Source organism: Colobus angolensis, unplaced genomic scaffold (assembly GCF_000951035.1).
Source record: "Colobus angolensis palliatus isolate OR3802 unplaced genomic scaffold, Cang.pa_1.0 Scaffold83, whole genome shotgun sequence".
NCBI lineage: Eukaryota > Metazoa > Chordata > Mammalia > Primates > Cercopithecidae > Colobus > Colobus angolensis.
The window spans coordinates 2,926,829-2,945,536 of NW_012122154.1; the positions used below are offsets into that span (position 1 = coordinate 2,926,829).

Below are 18,708 nucleotides of genomic sequence, written 5' to 3' on the forward strand. Positions count from 1 at the left end.
TTTTTTTGAAACAGGGTCTCGTTGTGTTGCCCAGGCTGGAGTGCAATGGCACGATCTCAGCTCACTGCAACCTCCGCCTCCTGGGTTCAAGCAATTCTCCTGCCTCAGCCTCCCCAGTAGCTGGGATTACAGGCACCTGCCACCAGGCCCAGCTAATTTTTGTATTTTCAGTAGAGACAGGGTTTCACCATGTTGGCCAGACTGGCCTTGAACTCCTGAGCTCAAGTGATCCACCCACCTCGCCCTCCCAAAGTGCTGGGATTACAGGCGTGAGCTCGGCCGAATATTTTATCTCCGTTTCGCAAATGAGAAAGCTGGGGTTGCTGGGGTTGAGTAAGGAGCCAGTCTAGCCTAATGGCTGGCGTCAGGCAGAGCTTTCACAAGCTGCTTGCTTCACAGCTTTGTGTCACGGATTCCTCATCTGAGAAATGGAGATAATGAGAGTTCTTACCTCAAAGGGTGTTATGGGGATTGAAAGAAATTACATTTGTTGGCTGCTTATCACAAATCCTGGCACACTATACGCTATTCTAAATCGTAGCTGTTTTTATTAAACATTGGGGTTGTACGTCAGGCTAGCCCCAGGGTAGGTTTGGGCTCTGAGGTGGAGGCCAGCCCAGCACCCACACCCTCTGGCACCCCGGGTTCCTGGGCTCCTGGGCTCCTGCCTGCTCTGCCCCCTTTCGCCAAGCATTGCCTGCCAGGCCTGTTAAAGAAACTGTCCCTCAAGGGTCTTCCTGTTTCTTAAGGCCAGTCATGGGCATGTCACTGCAGGAAAGGCGTCTTGGGCCTAATTACTGCTGGCAGGAGTAAGCCCAGGGTTTTACCATTCATGCCCCAGGACAGGAGTTCCACATATCCAAGGCCAGGTGGGGCAAAACCAGTCCCTGTGGAACGTCCACACACGTTGGGTGAGGGTTGGTGACAACTGGACCCTTCCTCCATGGAAGGGGCTCATGATCAGCTTAGGGCTGATGGCATGGGTCCACATCCACAGATACCCTGGGCACCACATGCCATTGTGAACGTGTGTCCACCCCACTCTGGGGAACAGGGAATGTAAGGCAGGCAGTGGCCAGAAGGTCCTGAGGAAGCTGCCTCACTGCCCTGGCCCCTTCTGATGGAGAAGAAAAAAAAATCCCTTCCTCTAACCTCTGCCTGGACACCTGCAATGCCTGGGCGTTCACTGCCTAAGACAGCCCAGCCAGGTCAGCTCCCCATTGAGAAGTTCTCCACCATCACTAAGAATAGCAGGCACCTGTGCCCAAAATCCTCCCCGCAGACCCTACTGCTGGTGACAAAGCTCTCACTGGCCCATGGCAGCCTACAGCTCTGAGCGTTGTGGTGAGTTCTCTTACCTCTAAATGTATTCAGAGTGGAGGATCCCCTGCCATTTTACAATCTCCTCCTTCCTACCTTTGGGCTGTTCAAGGAAAGACACTCTGACATTCCCGTGCTAGGAGATGTTTACTGTTCCTCTTTGTCCTAACGTGGAAAATTTTAAAATTAAACATTGGCAATTCTATATTGACATTTCCCCTAATATATATACATATATTTTTTTGAAACAGGGTCTCGTTGTGTTGCCCAGGCTGGAGTGCAAGTGGTGTGATCGTAGCTCACTGCAGCGTTCAGTGCCTGGGCTCAAGCAATCCTCCCACCTCAGCATCCCCAGTAGCTGGGACTACAGGCACATGTCACCACGCCCGGCTAATTTCTTTTTTCTTTTTTTTTTTTTTTTGGTGGGTGATGGAGTCTCTGCCTCCCAGGGTTCAAGCAATTCTCATACCTCAGACTCCTGAATAGCAGGGATTACAGGTGCCCACCACCATGCCCAGCTAATTTTTTTGTATTTTTAGTAGAGACGGGGTTTCACCATGTTGGCCAGGCTGGTCTTGAACTCTTGACCTCGCCCACCTCAGTGATTCGCCCACCTTGGCCTCCCAAAGTGCTGGGATTACAGGTGTGAGCCACCACACCCTGCCAACCCAGTAATCTTTAAACTTTTTGTAGAGACAGAGTCTCGCCATGTTGCCCAGCCTACCTCAAGTGATCCACCCCTGTCTCAAAAAAAAAAAAAAAAAAGAGTCTGGCCAGACTGGCTTTTGTGTCTGGCTTTTGAAGGAAATAGTGGAAACCTCCTTTTACAGATGAGGAAACTGAGGCTCAGGGTGGGTATGTGATGGCTCACAGTCACACAGCCGAGGAGAGACAGGTCAGGCCTCAAATCCCAGCCTTCTGGGCTCCATAGGCCACTGTCCTTTCTCTCTTTCTAAAGTCTAGTCTTCTGCCTCTGGGGCATCACAGAATCCATCAGGTTGGAGGCAGCCTGCAGGCTCCTCTTCTGAGACCCAACCTCCTGGGCGCTTCACAAACCTTCCCCAGGTTCCCTGCTCCTGCCTTCCTTTAAACTTGTCCTGGGGGCCCCCAGGGAATGCGCTTCCTAGAAGCAAACACCATATCCCTTCCTTTATCCTCTCCAATGTCCCACACCCCATCTTTGGAACAGGCCCCCACTTTCAAATTCCAGCAATTTCTGCCAGACAAGGCTGTTTACCAGCCCAAGTGAAGGGGGTTTAATAACTGTCTCTCCACCCCTCACCTACATGCCCTCCCCTCCACTCACCCGCCTGCCTGGGGCTGGTGCCGGCACCCACCCAGCACTGCTCAGACTTGCCCCACAGGCCAGTAAACAGCGACTGCACCCCTGTGATGGGTGGAGGCCCCCAGCCCCACCCCCCCAGCTACACCCACCTTGGGACAGGCATGGGAGGTGAGCACCGGGCTCCTCCCTCCCCTCCCACTCTCCTTACTCAGCACCCCCAGCAAGGTCCCTGGTGGATGTTTAGATGACCCAGTGAGTAGGGAGCCGAGAGCTTCACCAGGCCAAGAGACCCTCTGCATAGCAGCCAAGCACCTTCTCATGGTGCAAGGACTTGGAGCAGGGCTCATCCTGGAAGAAGCAGTCCCTAAACAGAGCTTAGCAACACTCCCTGGCTGTGCAGCATCGGATAACTCACTTCACCTTTCTGAGCCTTCCAGATTTCCCATCTGTTATGTGGGTGTTAATAACATTCCCTACTTCAATAGAGTTGTCACGAGGGTTAAAAGAGCTAATACAAGCAATGTGTTCGTAGTACTCCTGGCACATTGCACTCAATAAAGACCAGTCTCTATGAAACATCGTTGTACACTAAGTGTTAGCTCCATCCCCACTCTTCTCCAAGCCTCAGTTTCCTCCTCTGTAAAAAATAATGCCTGCCCTGCTCAAGGGCTGTTACGAGGTTCAGAGGAGATTATGGGTATAAACACTATAAAGTCCTGTAAAAATTGAAGTTGTGCTTTCCAGCCTTCCAGAAGAATCCAGCCCATTCCAAGATCTCTTTTCTTCCGGAGCCCACAATAAAGTCCCCCAAAGAGTCTCACCTTGCAGTCATCTTTCTAAGCAGAGAGAACCCCAACCTTAGCCAGAAAGAGGGCTCCATTTGGCCAGTACTGCCCCCAAAAAGCAGGCAGGTAGGAAATGCTCCTCTCTTGAGCCTCACCATGGGCCAGGCTCCAGGCTATTGTATTTCATCCTCATCACAGCCTTGGAAGACTGGTTTCAGATCCTCACTTTGCAGATAAGGAAACAGAGGCTCAGAGAGGGTCGGAAAGTTACACAATGCCCTTGGCTGAAAAGCAGCAAAGCCAGGACTCACCCCAGGTTTGTTTTGCTACAAAGCCAGGCTCTTCCTCCACCCGCTGAGCAGCAAGCCCCGGTCAGCTGCCAGCCCTTGCTCATCTGATGTAACTCCCCACCCCCTCCGTGTGGCCCAAGCAGGCTCAGACAGAGGCAGTAACCGTGAGCAGGGCCAGATGGCCCTACCCTGGAGCGGGCTGGGGCAGGCTGGGGCTCCACAGTCATAATGGGGAGGAACAGTACATGTGCCAGGGCCCCAGGCAGGTGGGAGCTGAGGGTGCACGTTCTCCCCAATTTCCCCAGCCTCCATGCCAGGAAGCCAGAGGCAAGACTCACACTCTTCAGAAAAGAGCAGCTCATTAACCTCCACCTTCCTCCAGCTTTGCTGGAACAACACCAAGGACAATTCCCCTCCCCCAGGTCAGGAGGAAGGGTGTTCATCCTCACCATAGGGAGAACCGCAGAGCAGCCCACTCCAAGGCTGACCTCAGGAGAGGAACAAGGCCTCAGAATCCCAAGAGTCCCGGGTGCCCCGACCCGGAAGTGGAAAGAGCACTGGAGCGAGTCGGCAGCCTGGGGTGTGTTGGGTGATCCCTGTGTACCAGTTACGATCCCCTGGGAGATCCATAGCTCAAGAATGCAGCAAGCCCTGCGCTCAGGGAGTGCCTGCTCGAAAGCAGGGTTCTCAAACTCCACTGCATATTCACATGCCCTGGGTGGCCTCGCTAAAATGCAGATTATGTTTCCATAGGGGTGGAGCCCAGGTGATACGGTCCTGCTGGGCCATTCATGGTCTACTGCACTCACCTGAAAACCTGGAAAACAAACAAAACTGAGGCCTGGGTTAACACCCTTGAGAGTTTAATCTAATTGGCACGAGGAGCAGCCTGGGGTGAGTCTAGTGTGTAACCAAGCTTGAGAATCCCTGCTTTCATTGCAGGTACAGAAAAATCACTTTGTTTTTTTTTTTTTTTTTTTTTTTTTGGACGTGGAGTTTCACTCTTGTCACCCAGGCTGGAGTGCAGTGGCGCAATCTTGGCTCACTGCAACCTCTGCCTCCCCGGTTCAAGCGATTCTCGTGCTCAGCCTCCCAAGTAGCTGGGATTACAGGCGCCTGGCTAATTTTTGTAGTTTTGGTAGAGATGGGGTTCGCCATGTTGGCCAGGCTGGTCTTGAACTGCTGACCTCAGGTGATCCACCGGCCTCGGCCTCCCAAAGTGCTGGGATTCCAGATGTGAGCCACCGCGCCCAGCCTCAGAGAAACCACTTTCACACACCCTGAGTAGCAGAGGCATCAGAAAGTGTCACTGGCACAACCCATCAAGTGGCCATTTCAAGCTAGGAAAAGGGCACAGACAAAGGAGAGGGTTGCCCAATTTTTAAGCACCTGCTCTGTGTCAAGAACAGTGTTGTGCTGCCTACACAAGTGTCACTTCATCCTTTTTGTAACAACAAGAGGCTGGATGCAGTTGCCCCACTTTACAGGTGTGGAAACTGAGGCCCTGGGTGGTGAAGTCTTTTGGCCAAAGTCTCTCAGAGAATAAGTAGCAGAGCCAGATCTGAAGCCTGGGTCTGTCTCATTCCGAGGCCTCAGTCCTCTACTGCATCTCCTCACCCAAGGGAAGTTGTCACAGGAAGGGTGACTTTGGAACTGGGCCCTGAAGGTGGAGTTGGGCTCTCCTCTCTGGGCCTTAGTTTCCTCATCTCTATAAAAGAGGGGACAGAATGGCCTTGAGGACACTTCCAGCCTTTCTGTTCTATGAGTCCAGGCTCCTGTGTTTCACCAATGCTCTGCTTTTCTCCCCCAAAGACATAAAGTACATCGAGGTGACCTCCGCCAGATCAAGGTGCCATGATGGCCCCCAACGCTGCTCCAGCCCCTCTGTCACGCCACCCTTCGGCTCCCCTCGCAGTGGTGGCCTCTTCCTTTCCAGAGACGTCCCCCGAGAGACACGAAGCAGCAGTGAGAGCCTCATCTTCTCTGGGAACCAGGGCAGGGGGCACCAGCGCCCTCTGTCCCCCTCAGAGGGTCTGTCCCCTCAACCCCCAAATTCCCCCAGTATCTCAATCCCTTGCATGGGGAGCAAAGCCTCGAGCCCCCATGGCTTGGGCTCCCCACTGGTGGCTTCTCCAAGACTAGAGAAGCGACTGGGAGGCCTGGCTCCACAGCGGGGCAGCAGGATCTCCGTGCTGTCAGCCAGCCCAGCGTCTGATCTCAGCTACATGTTTGGAAGGTAGGTTCTGTAGCTTCTAACATTGCACACACATACACACACAGGCACACACACGCACACATCCCCTAAAATCATTGAAAGGCACCCTACTCTGAGCAAAATCTGGGCAGGCACCAAAACCAAAAGGGAATGCCCTGCCTGGGCATCGCTTACAATCATCCCAGTTCAATTCTCTATAGACCTCACAGTAGAACTGCAGGCACATGCACACCCATTCTGCCCCAGGAAGACCGAACCACAGGACTCTGCTTCCCACTCCACCTCCAAAGCCACTGGCCAAGGCAGTCCCTGGCACAGAGGCTGGGGATTCCACAGCCATGCCCACTGGCACAGGCCTCTGAGCTCAGGGAGAAGTCTGGCTGGATGTGAAACTGGCCTCCTCCTGCAGCTGGGGAGTTCCCTCTGCATCAGCCACGTTGTGGTCCAGCGTAGGTCCAGCCCATCTGCAGGGCTCCTGGGAGTCATGGGGGCCTGGGGAGATCCTGATCTGACAGCTCAGTCAGAACGACCTGGCTGGGAAGGCAGATGGAATGGGGGCCAGCCTATGCCCAAAGCCTGCAGGGGTCAGCTCATCAGCTACTTTAAATGACCAAAGACCCTACCATCCAGGGATATTTCTGTATCCTTACCATCCCTTAAGGATTAGGTGGGGGTGCACTTTGCTGTGGGCTGTACGGGGTGGGGTATGCAGTGTTCTATTTAGCCAAAGCCACAGGAACCCAGATCACCAGATCCAGAGCCTGGCTCTAGCCCCTGAGCCACCTACTGCCCTAACAACCTGTCTGACTCTCCTGCTGCAGCAGTCAGTCTCTCCTGCACTCCAGCAACTCCAGTCATCAGTCATCTTCCAGATCCTTGGAAAGTCCAGCCAGCTCTTCCTCCAGCCTCCACAGCCTTGGCTCAGTGTCCCTGTGTATGAGACCCAGTGACTTTCAGGCTCCGAGAAACCCTACCCTAACCATGGGCCAACCCAGAGCACCCCACTGTCCACCACTGGCCAAAGAACATGCCAGCAGCTGCCCCCCATCCATCACCAACTCCATGGTGGACATACCCATTGTGCTGATCAACGGCTCCCCAGAACCAGGGTCTTCTCCACCCCAGCGGAGCCCAGGACACCAGAGCTCTGTTCGACCTGGAGCTGCTTCTCCCAGCAACCCCTGTCCAGCCACCAGGAGCCACAGCCAGACCCTGTCAGATGCCCCCTTCACCACATGCCCAGAGGGTACGTTGTAAACCAATATTTCAAGCAATGTAAGGTTTGGCTTGGGGGAATAGACAAAGTGCCAGTGGGTTTCTGCAACAGCCAGTCAACACATTTATTGAGCAACTATTGTGTGTCTGGTACTATGCCAGGTAGCGAGGACACACAAAGGGACACAGTTTAGAAAGAGACAAACACAAATCCTCACGGTAGGGTAGGATAAATGTGGAGGTAAAGAGATATTCTCAATCATATGGGCCAAAGTAGAAGGAATGATTCTTTCAGTCTGGAGAACAGAGGAAGTGACATCCGAGCTGGATCTGTGAAGTGGATCAGAAGTTTGTGGTCAGAGAAGGAGAGGAAAGGCTTTCCCAGCAGAGAGAGCAGGGGGTCCACAGTCGGGAAGGTGTGGAAGCACATGGCATGTTCAGGAAATGCCGGAATGTTGGGTGCAGGTTCAAGTCATTGAGAGTAATTTGAAGCCAGATTGTGAAAGGCCTTAAATGCCAAACTAAAAAAAAAAAAAAAGAGAGAGAGAAAAATAGAATTTGCCTTTTAAGCAATAGGGTACCATCAGTGAGCCTCACACAGGAAAGTGATGGGGTCAGAGGTGCACACTCAATGGATCACCCTGGCAGCTCAACGAAGAGCAGGGGCCTGAACCGGGATGGGGCAGTGGGGGTGGAGGAGAGAGGACAGAGCCAGGCGACCCTCAGGATGTGCTTGATGACTAACTCAAGGAGAGCAAGAGGGCGAGTCAGTTCTGACTCTGACGTTCATGGATGACGAGAACACAGAAGGGGTGGATGGGGCAATAGAGACAATGCATTCCAGTTCAGACAGCTGAAAACCGCAAAACAGCAAACACTCTCCTTCCCGGAGTCTGAGACCACAGGCGTCCAAGGAGAACAAAATCAACCAGAACCTACAGCAGTAAACACAGAAGCTAAGCTCTAACACCCTCTGGATGCCTCTCCCATGAGCAGAGTCCCCTGCCAACCCCCTGTTCCCCCTCCCTCGGCCATCGGGGGGCTTCTCAGCCCCCACTTGGCCATGACATTCACAGGCATCAAGGCAACTCTGGGAGAGTGGGGGAGAAATGTTTACTATAGCCCACCGCTCACTCCCACTCACAAAGCCATGTGGAGGCAAGCAGGAGAAAATGACACTTCCGGCATGCCTTTGCCTCTGCCCTGATCGCTTTCCTAGCACAAATCATTTGCAGATTTCAGTACTTTTTTTTAATGAGTTACTTGAGAGTAACTGGTCACAACACTCCTTTTCAAGCCGCCAAGGTTGACAGCTACTGCTCTCTGCCTTAGGGACCCAGAGAAATGGCCATTTTGGCATCTCAAAGAGTACATTTACTTAGCCTAGTGATATTCCCATCCTGCTTTGGTCCCATAATATCACTAACTGTACCCCCAGATCTTCTCAAATTCTGCAAAATATCCTCAAAACAAAATTCATTTTAATTTCATAGGCTACTGGAACATTAAAGACCCTCAGAAGTTGTTTAGTCCACTTGGTTCCCTCTGAGCTTCGGTTATCCCATATCAGAGCCAAGACCCAGCCTCCCACCTCCCAGGGGCATGTTTTTCTGCCCAGATCTGCTATTTTCCTCTCCTTCGCGTTTTCTGCTATTTTCTTTTCCAAGCTGAATATTCCCCTAAGGAATTCTTAGGATTATGAAGACGGAGGAGAATGTGATATCAAACATGAAGCATCTGAGAATTCCTTGTTTATCTCTTACTTCAGTCCTCACCAGGGAACTCAACACTAGATTTGAGAAACCATTTCTCCTTAAACTAAGGTTGTATCTATTCATTTTTTTATTCATTACCAAGGATACAAGGGCACTTCTGAGTTCTAGATGCACCAAACCCTGGCATCCTTCTGTTTGATTTTCCCTGGAGATACAATGGAGTTAGGGTCTGGGATGGTGGTCGAATGAGACCTTGGAGCAATAGAATAGGGAAGGGTCTCCAGCCTTCTCTGGTGAACATCCCTCAGCTCCCATCTGTCCAGCCTACAGGGTCCCCCTTCTCTGTCTGTCTCCAGGTCCCACCAGGGACATGCAGCCCACCATGAAGTTCGTGATGGACACATCTAAATACTGGTTTAAGCCAAACATCACCCGAGAGCAAGGTAAAAGGAAGCATGAGCGACCCCAGAATCGGATCTGGGTCTTGCACTTTGCATCAGGCAGGGCCCTGGGTTACAGTTAAGGAGTGGCAAATAGTGGGTCCAGGGAAGCAGGGGAGGGGGATGTCCTGCTGACCTCATGACCTCCCAAGGAAGTAGGAACCACAGCAAGAATGGTGGAGATTTGACAGTAGAAAGAACTTCCTGGGGACAAAAGGTGACTCTGTAACATCCGCTCTGTGAAGACCCTATGGGGCGGGGGACAGAGGGTGCCCAGGTGGGGCGGTGTCCATCTCTGACTCAAGGATTGTTCCAGCAATCGAGCTGCTGAGGAAGGAGGAGCCAGGGGCTTTTGTCATAAGGGACAGCTCTTCATACCGAGGCTCCTTCGGCCTGGCCCTGAAGGTCCAGGAGGTTCCCCCATCTGCCCAGAACCGACCAGGTATGCATCTGTCTCTGCTCACTCAAGATCTCACTGAGGCAGTGGGGTGTGGTAGCTTCCAGTCCTGGCTCTGGCACTGGCTTTCAGGGTGACATGGCACCAGTCTTAAAACAGCACCTAGGAGAAGTGTCCACTCCAGTATTCTCTCCAACGCCCTCCAGCCCCAAGGCACCCTGAAAAATGCCTTTCACAGCAAGCCTGAGTGCTTCTGCCTTCCCGAGCCCCACCCCCAGTTCCCTGCTTTTTCCTCCTGGTGGGAGAGAAGGAGGGTCCCAGCCCCCTCTAGGCTGCTCTCTTTGGAGTCAAACTGGATTCATTCCCAGGGAACCTAATGTGTGATTACACGCGTAGCTAGCTTATCTCACGGGTGATAGCTTACCACGTGTGTGTCTTAGCTCAGCACACGTGTGTGTGATAGCTCTTACCACATGCTTTCCTGTGGTCTCCCACGCTCATTTGATGGCAAACATCCATGGGGCATCCACCACACACCAGGCACTGTGTGGGGCAGCAGGGATACAGAGGAATCAGACAGAGACGCCACCTCACCAGGGAGACAGACGAAAACATGATTACAATACAAGGTACCTGGGTCATAGGGCTCACTCAGACCCCAGGATTGCACCTTCTTATTTAATGGATGAGGTAACGGAGGCTCCCAGAGTTACTTAATGACCCCAGAGCAATTAAGTGATAACGGGAGGATGGAACGCCCAGCCTCGTGTTCTTGACAGTGTGCCTCACTGTCACAAGAAGAAAGTCACCTCTGAGGAGGGTGTTGCTTATAAAGGACGCCTTGCAAGAGGCAATGAACCCAGACTGAGGAGGACGCTGTGGATTGGTGGAAAGGAGTCAGAAGGTCATTGTTCACCTCCTCCAGCCCCCCGCCCCCCTGCCACGCCCGGGGCCAGCGTGGTTCCAGCAAAGATGACCTGGTGGGCAGGGGGAGACAGAAACCAGAGCAAAGAGTCAACATTTATCTAAACAATAATTAAGAAGTGTCCTTGCCAGGCACAGTGGCTCACGCCAGTAATCCCAGCACTTTGGGAGACGGAGGCAGGATGATTGCTTGAACCCAGGAGTCTGAAACCAGCTTGAGCAACATAGCAAAACCCTGTCTCTACAAAAATTACCCAGGTGTGGTGGAGCACACCTGTAGTCCCAGGTACTTGTGAGGCTGAAGCAGGAGAATCGCTCGAACCCAGGAGGTCTTGGAGGCTGCAGTGAGCCATGATCACATCACTGCACTCCTGCCTGGACCAAAGAATGAGACCCTGTCTAAAAAAAAAAGAAAAAGAAAAGAAAAATTCTCTAAGCCTCTCTGTGTCTCACATCTGTAATCCCAACATTTTGAGAGGCCCAGGCAGGAGAATCGCTTGAGCTCAGGAGTTTGAGACCAGCCTGAGCAAAACAGTGAGATCTTGTCTCTACAGAAGAATTAGCCAGACGTGGTGAGGCACGCCTGTAGTCCCAGCTACTCAGGAAGCTGAGGTGGGAGGATTCCTTAAGCCCAGGAGGTTGAGGCACATAAGCTAAGATCACGCCACTGCACTTCCAGCCTGAGAGACAGAGCAGGACAATGTCTAACAACAACAACAAAAAATCCCTGGTAACTCTTGAGCAACAGAAAGGTTTCCCCACCCCACCCCCAAAAAAAGAAGAAGAAGAGAAAGGTTTCCTGAAGAGGGTGTGGCTGGAGTCATTGAGCAGATGTGTTGGCACCTCCTCTGTGGGAGTGAGAGGCAGGGGGATGGACAAGGTGGCATTTTTTTTTTTTCCGGTGAGACGGAGTCTCACTCTGTCACCCCGGCTGGAGTGCAGTGACACAATCTCGGCTCACTGCAACCTCTGCCTCCCAGGTTCAAGTGATTCTCCTGCCTCAGCCTCCCGAGTAGCTGGGACTACAGGCATGTGAACCACGCCCGGCTTTTTTTTTTTTTTTTTTAATCTTTAATAGAGATGGGGTTTTACCACGTCAGTTAGGCTGATCTCGAACTCCTGACCTCAAGTGATCCACCCGCCTCAGCCCCCCAGAGTGCTGGGATTATAGGCATGAGCCACTGCGCCCAGCCACAAGGTGGAATTCTATCGGAATGCACTTTCGTCTTTCTCTATCCAGGCGAGGACAGCAATGACCTTATTCGACACTTCCTCATCGAGTCTTCTGCCAAAGGAGTGCATCTCAAAGGAGCCGATGAGGAGCCCTACTTTGGTGAGATTCCCCAGCCTCCAGGCTCCCCAGGGATGGGGGACCAGCGAAGTCTCTATTCTGAACTGTGGGGTGGGCTAGGGAAGCTCTACTCATGCAGGGCTGCCTGTGTCCTTTCAGGGAGCCTCTCTGCCTTCGTGTGCCAGCATTCCATCATGGCCCTGGCCCTGCCCTGCAAACTCACCATCCCGCAGAAAGGTGGGTCTGGGCCCCAAAGAGGGAATGCCAAGGTGGGGGACCTGTTTGTTCTCACTAGAAATGGGGTTCATTTCTACCTTGTTGGTGGATTATTTTAGTGTCACAGTTAAAACTGCATGTACTGGAGTCGCTCAACATCTCCACCTCCTAGCTGTGAAAATTTGAAAATGTTGACCTCTCTGAGCCTCAGTTTCCTCATCTATAAAATGGGGACAATCATCATGGTACCTACTTATAGGATTGCTGTGCAGACTAAATGAGATAGCTCGGGCAAGGCTCTTAGCGCAATGCCTGGCATAGAATGGATGTTGGATAAATAGCAGCCTGCTTTGAGAGGATGAAAGAGCCTAAATCAAATAGTTTGGAGAGTTTTCTCTTTCTGGGTCCAGTATTTGAGCACTCACTCACCCATTCATGCTTCACTACAAGCTTGTGAAGCAGACTTTGCTGTTATCATCCCCATTTCACAGATAAGAAAATAAGGGCTGGGCGCGGTGACTCACGCCTGTAATCCCAGCACTTTGGGAGGCCGAGGCAGGTGGATCACTTGATGTCAGGAGTTCAAGACCAGCCTGACCAACATGGTGAAACTCCATCTCTACTAAAAATACAAAAAATTAGCCGGACATGGTGGTAGGCATCTGTAATCCCAGCTACTTGGGAGGCTGAGGCAGGAGAATCACTTGAGCCCGGGAGGCAGAGGTTGCAGTGAGCCAAGATCGTGCGACTGCACTCTAGCATGGGCAACAGAGCGAGACTTCATCAAAAAAAAAAAAAAAGAAAGAAAGAAAGAAAGAGAAAGGAAGGGAAGGGAAGGGAAGGATTCGGTTCTAGATGTTAAGTAATCTGCCCAAAGGCCCTCAGAGTCAGACCTTGAACTCAGATCAGCATGCCCTATCCAGAGCGTACAGCTAGGCAGGGGGACAGCTCAGATGGAACAGATCATCTCAGGGGTATGCAGGAGAAGCTCGAGAAGGGCATCGGCACAGGGGAGTCCTAGAGGAGCGTTGGTGAGAGCCTCCTGGCTTTCTGCAAAGACAGGTCAGGGGTTGGGACAGGGTCCAAAAGAAGTGAGGAGGTCAGGGGCCTGTGAGGACAAGATCATGGCAGCCATCTAAGAGGCAGGGGGGCGAGGAGGGGAAGAAGAGATCAAAAGAGTTGCAAACTAAGCATTTAGGGAGCCCAAAGTGGCCTGTTTGCCTAATTACGGTAATCACACCTGGTTTGAGTCACTTCCTGGAGATGGGGGTGGAGGTGGGAGATCTTCAAAAGGATTCATGAGGCCTGTTCCTGTGAGAGGGGTCCGTTCACTCCACCCCCGCCCCTTTGGGGGGCCTGTTTCTTTGCCTTGGCTCAGAGCTGGGAGGCGCAGACGGTGCCGCGGACTCGACAGACAGCCCAGCCTCCTGCCAGAGGAAATCTGCAGGTGAGTGGTACAGGACGGGAGACGCCAAGCTTGGCTGTGCCCCAAGAGGGCACCTCCCAACCCTGCCCGCACGCACACACGCACGCACACACGCACAGGCCCACACGTGTTTCCCACCTCAGCTTCGTTTGTGCGTCTTTAACAACGTGCCACCCCCACCACCCCGTCACCCCTGTAAAACAAGATGAGAGGCCAGCAGGGAAGTGGGGTGGGGTTGGGGGGGGTGGGGTGGCAGAACTTACAGTCTCTCCTGCACACACACGGGCACATACACACGTGCTAGAGTCTCTCTGGGTCTGAGGAACCTGCCCTGGAGGTGTTTGCAGGTTTGAGATCCTCCATGGGGTGTCAGGTCCGAGTCCTCGAGCCTTCACCAGGGGAAAGGTCCCTGACCCACACTCCCAGAGGCCAGCACACGTTGGCACTTGTCTCAGTGACAGCTTCTGCTCTATGCCCTGAGCACGAACGGCTTCCCTCCCCATTCTTGTCTTCTGTCCCTACCGTCGCCAATGAACTAAGACCTTGAGGGTAGAGGTGTGGGGAGGAGGGCAGTTGTTAAGTGTGGACAGAAGGATGTTTTCCTGGGCACCCCTACGCACATGGCAACTTCCCCTCCCCTGCCCCATGCTGGAGGGCCAGGGGCCAGGGCGATGCAAAGCCACAGAAGATGCCAAAGCCCTCTGGGGTTGGCCTCAGACTGTGATCACCCACACACCCACTTCCTGTTGGGTGGCTGTAAGAGGAGCTCCACTGGATTCCTGAACAGGAAACTCACCCCCTCCCCTCGGCCTGGGTCAGTGGCCCCAGCACAGTGTCTGCCTCCCACAGGCTGCCACACCCTGTACCTGAGCTCAGTGAGCGTGGAGACCCTGACCGGAGCCCTGGCCGTGCAGAAGGCCATCTCCACCACCTTTGAGAGGGACGTCCTCCCCACGCCCACCGTGGTCCACTTCAAAGTCACAGAGCAGGGCATCACCCTGACGGATGTCCAGAGGAAGTAAGGGCCTTCCCTTGCCCTAGGGCTGCGGGGCTGGTGGCGTAGAGCTGGAGGGGATAGCTGAGACAGTCGCGGATCAGGGATAAAGGTCGAGTTCAGGGTCCTGGATGACCCAGCGGGGCCAGTGATGTGCTGAGTGACTCCAGGCAACTTCTCTGCCTCCTCCAGGCTTAAATCCACTGCCAAAGTCCCAGTTCATCGTGACTGATGAAAATGGAGTTAACGGGGGGGCCGGGCGTGGTGGTTCATGCCTGTAATCCCAGCACTTTGCGAGGCCGAGGTGGGCGGATCACCTGAGGTCAGGATTTCGAGACCAGCCTGGTCAACATGGTGAAACCTCGTCTCTACTAAATATACAAAATTAGCTGGGTGTGGTGATACACACTTGTAATCCCAGCTACTTGGGAGGCTGAGGCAGGAGAATCGCTTGAACCCAGGAGGTGGAGGGTGCAGTGAGCTGAGATCGCCCCACTGCACTCCAGCCTGGGTGACAGAGTGAAACACCACCTCAAAAAAAAAAAAAAGAAGAAGGAAAATGGAGTTAACTAGTATTCATGGGTGCTGATTATGTCTGCACCCATTGATGGAATATCTTCCCTAGGCCAGACTCTAGCTGACCACTGGGACCCAGAGAGGAATGAGATTGTTTGTTCCCCAGGCTCGGGATCTCACAGTCTAACAGGAGCCTGATCCAGGGCTGAGCACTTCACAGGGAGAAACAAGAGATGACCAAGATGTAATTCATGTCCTCAAAAAGTTAGGGGCCAAAAAAAAAGTTAAATGGCATGGTAGGGGTATGAAAGAAAACCCCAAAGTGTAAGACACAGGCAGACAAGTCCCATGAAAGGAGACAGGCAGGAGCAGGTCACCAGGACCCCCCAGTGGGAAAAGCCGTAGCGGTCGTCGAGGTCTAACCCAGAGACTTCTTGGAGGACAGGGCACCTGAGCTTGGGGGGAAGCAAGAGATGCTGGAGGCAGGGTGACACTGGGACAGGTTCTCATCGCTTCCCTTCTCTCCTCACCTCCTGCTAGGGTGTTTTTCCGGCGCCATTACCCCCTCACTACCCTCCGCTTCTGTGGTATGGACCCTGAGCAACGGAAGTAAGTTCAAGGCTGGGCCAAACTAAGAAGGCTGTCCAGGGCCCAGCTGCCCACCAAGGTGTCCTGCCAACTCTGGGACTGGGATCCCAGAGGGAGCCTGTGAACCTCAAGGGGTCAGGGTGACAGAATGAGGGTAGGGTGGGGTGTGGTGGGGCGGGGACACAGCTGGCCAGTCCTGCCGCTCCTTCAGGGTCCTGCAGCATGGAGCAAAGCCTCATTACTCGGTATCGTATTCTTTTCCTACAGGTGGCAGAAGTACTGCAAGCCCTCCTGGTAAGGCCTTCCTGTCTACTCTGTTACCAAAGAGGGGTCCCTGTCTCAGGGCCCCAAACCCAACATGGGGAGGGAACTAGAGAAGGAAAGAGGCCCCATTCTGACTTTAATAGTCCAAGGTGTTGATGAGGGCACAGGCCCTGGTCCTCAGGGAGCTCACATCTGATGGGAAAGACTTTCACTGCCCTCAGAGCCTCTGGGCTGATAGGGGCGACATGAGCCTGGGAGCCCTCAATCTTCTGCAAGAGGTACAGGCTCTAACTTCAGGGAGCCTCAAGCTATTGGAATGTCCCAGTCTGATGATCAGGATGCATCTTTGCCCTCAGGGAGCTTCCACTCTAATGGGGAATGCACAGGTCCTGTCCTCAAGAAGCCCCCACTCAAAACAAACGAAACCCAGAGCTTGAACTTGGAAATCTCCCAGTCTGACAGGAGAGGCACCTTCTTCCTCAGGGAGCCCCATCTTAAGGAGGTGTTGGAGCCAATTGGCTAAGGGAGGGGCAGGGAAGAATGAGGTGCAGGCTGAGGGCCCCCCACCACCCCATTCCCACCAGCCTGATGCCTCCCTGGGTCCCACCCCTCACTCAGATTGCCCTCCCCCACCAGGATCTTTGGGTTTGTGGCCAAGAGCCAGACAGAGCCTCAGGAGAACGTGTGCCACCTATTTGCGGAGTATGACACGGTCCAGCCAGCCTCGCAGGTCATCAGCCTGGTGACTGCTCTGCTGCAAGATGCCGAAAGGATGTAGGTGAGAGACTGCCTGTGCACCTTCCCAACACCTCCAGGGACTCACCAAGGAGCCCCCCTCCACTCCCTGAATGGGTGTGGCTTGTGGCCATATCGACAGACCAATCTGTGGGACTAGGGGGATTGGCATAAAGTTGACACCCTTGAACCTGCTATGGCCTTCAGCAGTCACCATCATCCAGACCCCCCAGGCCTCAGTTTCCTCAACCACAGAAGGAGACCAATAGATAAGATCAGCTGTTCTCAGATGCTGGTGGGCATTTGAACACCCTCCTCCATGATTCTGAAGCATGCCCACATCTGAAGACCCCTGCATGAAAATAACCTCCAAGGACGCTCTGACCCCATCGACCTGGGCTCTGCCAACACAATAGGCTGAGCGAGAGACCTGCAGCCCCTGTTTCATGGCAGACAGCAGGTGCCTGGCGGTGACCCACGGGGTATCTGGCTTACAGCCAGTGATGGTCAAGAATTGACTACAAAATGGGAATGGATAGACTCTATTTCCTTCCATATCTGTTCCTCTGTTCCTTTTCCCACTTTCTGGGTGGCTTTTTGGGTCCACCCAGCCAGGATGCTGCAGGCCAAGCTGGGTATGGTATTTTGGGCAGCTCAGCAGAGGGAACTTGCCCCCTTGGTCAGAGGAGACCCAGCTGTCCTGCACCCCCTTGCAAATGAGTATCACCCCATCTTTTCTTTCCACTTCTTTTTTTTTTTGAGACGGCGTCTCATTGTCACCCAGGCTGGACTGCAGTGGTGCGATCTAGGCTCACTGCAGCCTCCACCTCCCAGGTTCAAGCAATTCTCCTGCCTCAGGCTCCCGAGTAGCTGGGATTACAGGCATGTGCCACTCACCCGGCTAATTTTGTATTTTTAGTAGAGACGGGGTGTCACCATGTTGGTCAGGCTGGTCTTGAACTCCTGACCTCAGGTAACCCACCTGCTTTGGCCTCCCAAAGTGCTGGGATTACAGGCACGAGCCACCGCGCCCAGCTTCTCTCCATTTCTTGATAGGCGAGTATTCCAAAGCTGGTATCGTAGCTGCCCTAATGTTGAATATTAGGCGGTGAGACTAGAGATAAGGGCCATCTCTCTGTGATTCTGCCTCAGCTCCTGTCTTGCTGAGCCCTCCCCCAACCCACGCTCCAACACATGCGCGCGCGCGCGCACACACACACACACACACACACACGCCCCTCTACTGCTATGTGGCTTCAAGCAACCTCACAGCCACACGGGGGCAGCAGAGAGTCAAGAATGCAAGGAGGCCGCTTCCCTAAGAGGCTTGGAGGAGCTGGGCTCTTTCCCCCCCCCACCCCGCCCCCACCCAGCCTCCAGAAGCTGGAACCATTTCTCCCGCAGGCCTGAGTTCCTAAGGAAACCACACTACCGGGGTGGAAGGGAGGGTCAGGGAAGAAGCCCACTCTTCCTCTATGAGGAGCAAGTGCCTGCCCCCTCCCAGCGGCCAGCCCTGCCAAAGCTGCATTATCTTTGGCCAAGGTTGGGCCTGATGGTTATGATTTCAGCCCTGGGCCTGCGGGAGAGGCTGAGACCAGCCCACCCAGCCGGTGGTCGAGCACTGCCCTGCCGCCAAAGTCTGCAGAATGTGAGATGAGGTTCTCAAGGTCTCAGGGCCCAGTCCCAGCCTGAGGGCTGACAGAGGCTCCCATATACTCCGCTACAGCTCCTATCATAAAAAATAAAGTGTTTGTCTTTGCAAAACAGTAAGTTCTGAGGCAGTCAGGGCTGTGCCCTCGGAGATGGAGACCTGAACAGAGAAGGGGGCCTGACTTGGGAGGATGTGGCTGTGTCTTAGGGGAGACCAGGTGTGCCACACTCCCTCCCACGCTCCTGGCCGCGGCACTACAGGCTCAGCAGGCTTCCACTTCGTAAACCATTGCTTAAACCACTCTGTGTCCCCCACACGTCCAACACGCTTGTTCTTCTTTCTTCATCACCCCTTTCCTGCCGCTCTGCTGGGGGGAAACAGGAGGACTGTGATTTCCCGGGGCCCAGAGTGAGTGTGTATGGTGCCCCTGATGGATTCCAA

The 18,708-nt window shown here is 53.5% G+C and overlaps 1 protein-coding gene across 2 annotated transcripts in view; it reads left to right on the forward strand.

Moving 5' to 3' along the window:
• TNS4 (tensin 4) overlaps window positions 1-18,386 on the forward strand; it is a 25,014-nt gene extending 6,628 nt beyond the window's left edge. For both annotated transcript variants that reach the window (XM_011929834.1, XM_011929835.1), the window contains 11 exons: window positions 5,493-5,916; window positions 6,717-7,141; window positions 9,182-9,268; window positions 9,582-9,707; window positions 11,827-11,919; window positions 12,037-12,114; window positions 13,472-13,540; window positions 14,369-14,537; window positions 15,570-15,638; window positions 15,885-15,911; window positions 16,518-18,386. In XM_011929834.1, coding sequence (XP_011785224.1) covers window positions 5,493-5,916; window positions 6,717-7,141; window positions 9,182-9,268; window positions 9,582-9,707; window positions 11,827-11,919; window positions 12,037-12,114; window positions 13,472-13,540; window positions 14,369-14,537; window positions 15,570-15,638; window positions 15,885-15,911; window positions 16,518-16,659 — 1,709 coding nt within the window. In that variant the 3' untranslated portion in view covers window positions 16,660-18,386. The remainder of the gene's footprint in view (window positions 1-5,492; window positions 5,917-6,716; window positions 7,142-9,181; window positions 9,269-9,581; window positions 9,708-11,826; window positions 11,920-12,036; window positions 12,115-13,471; window positions 13,541-14,368; window positions 14,538-15,569; window positions 15,639-15,884; window positions 15,912-16,517) is intronic.
• Window positions 18,387-18,708: the final 322 nt, after the last annotated feature.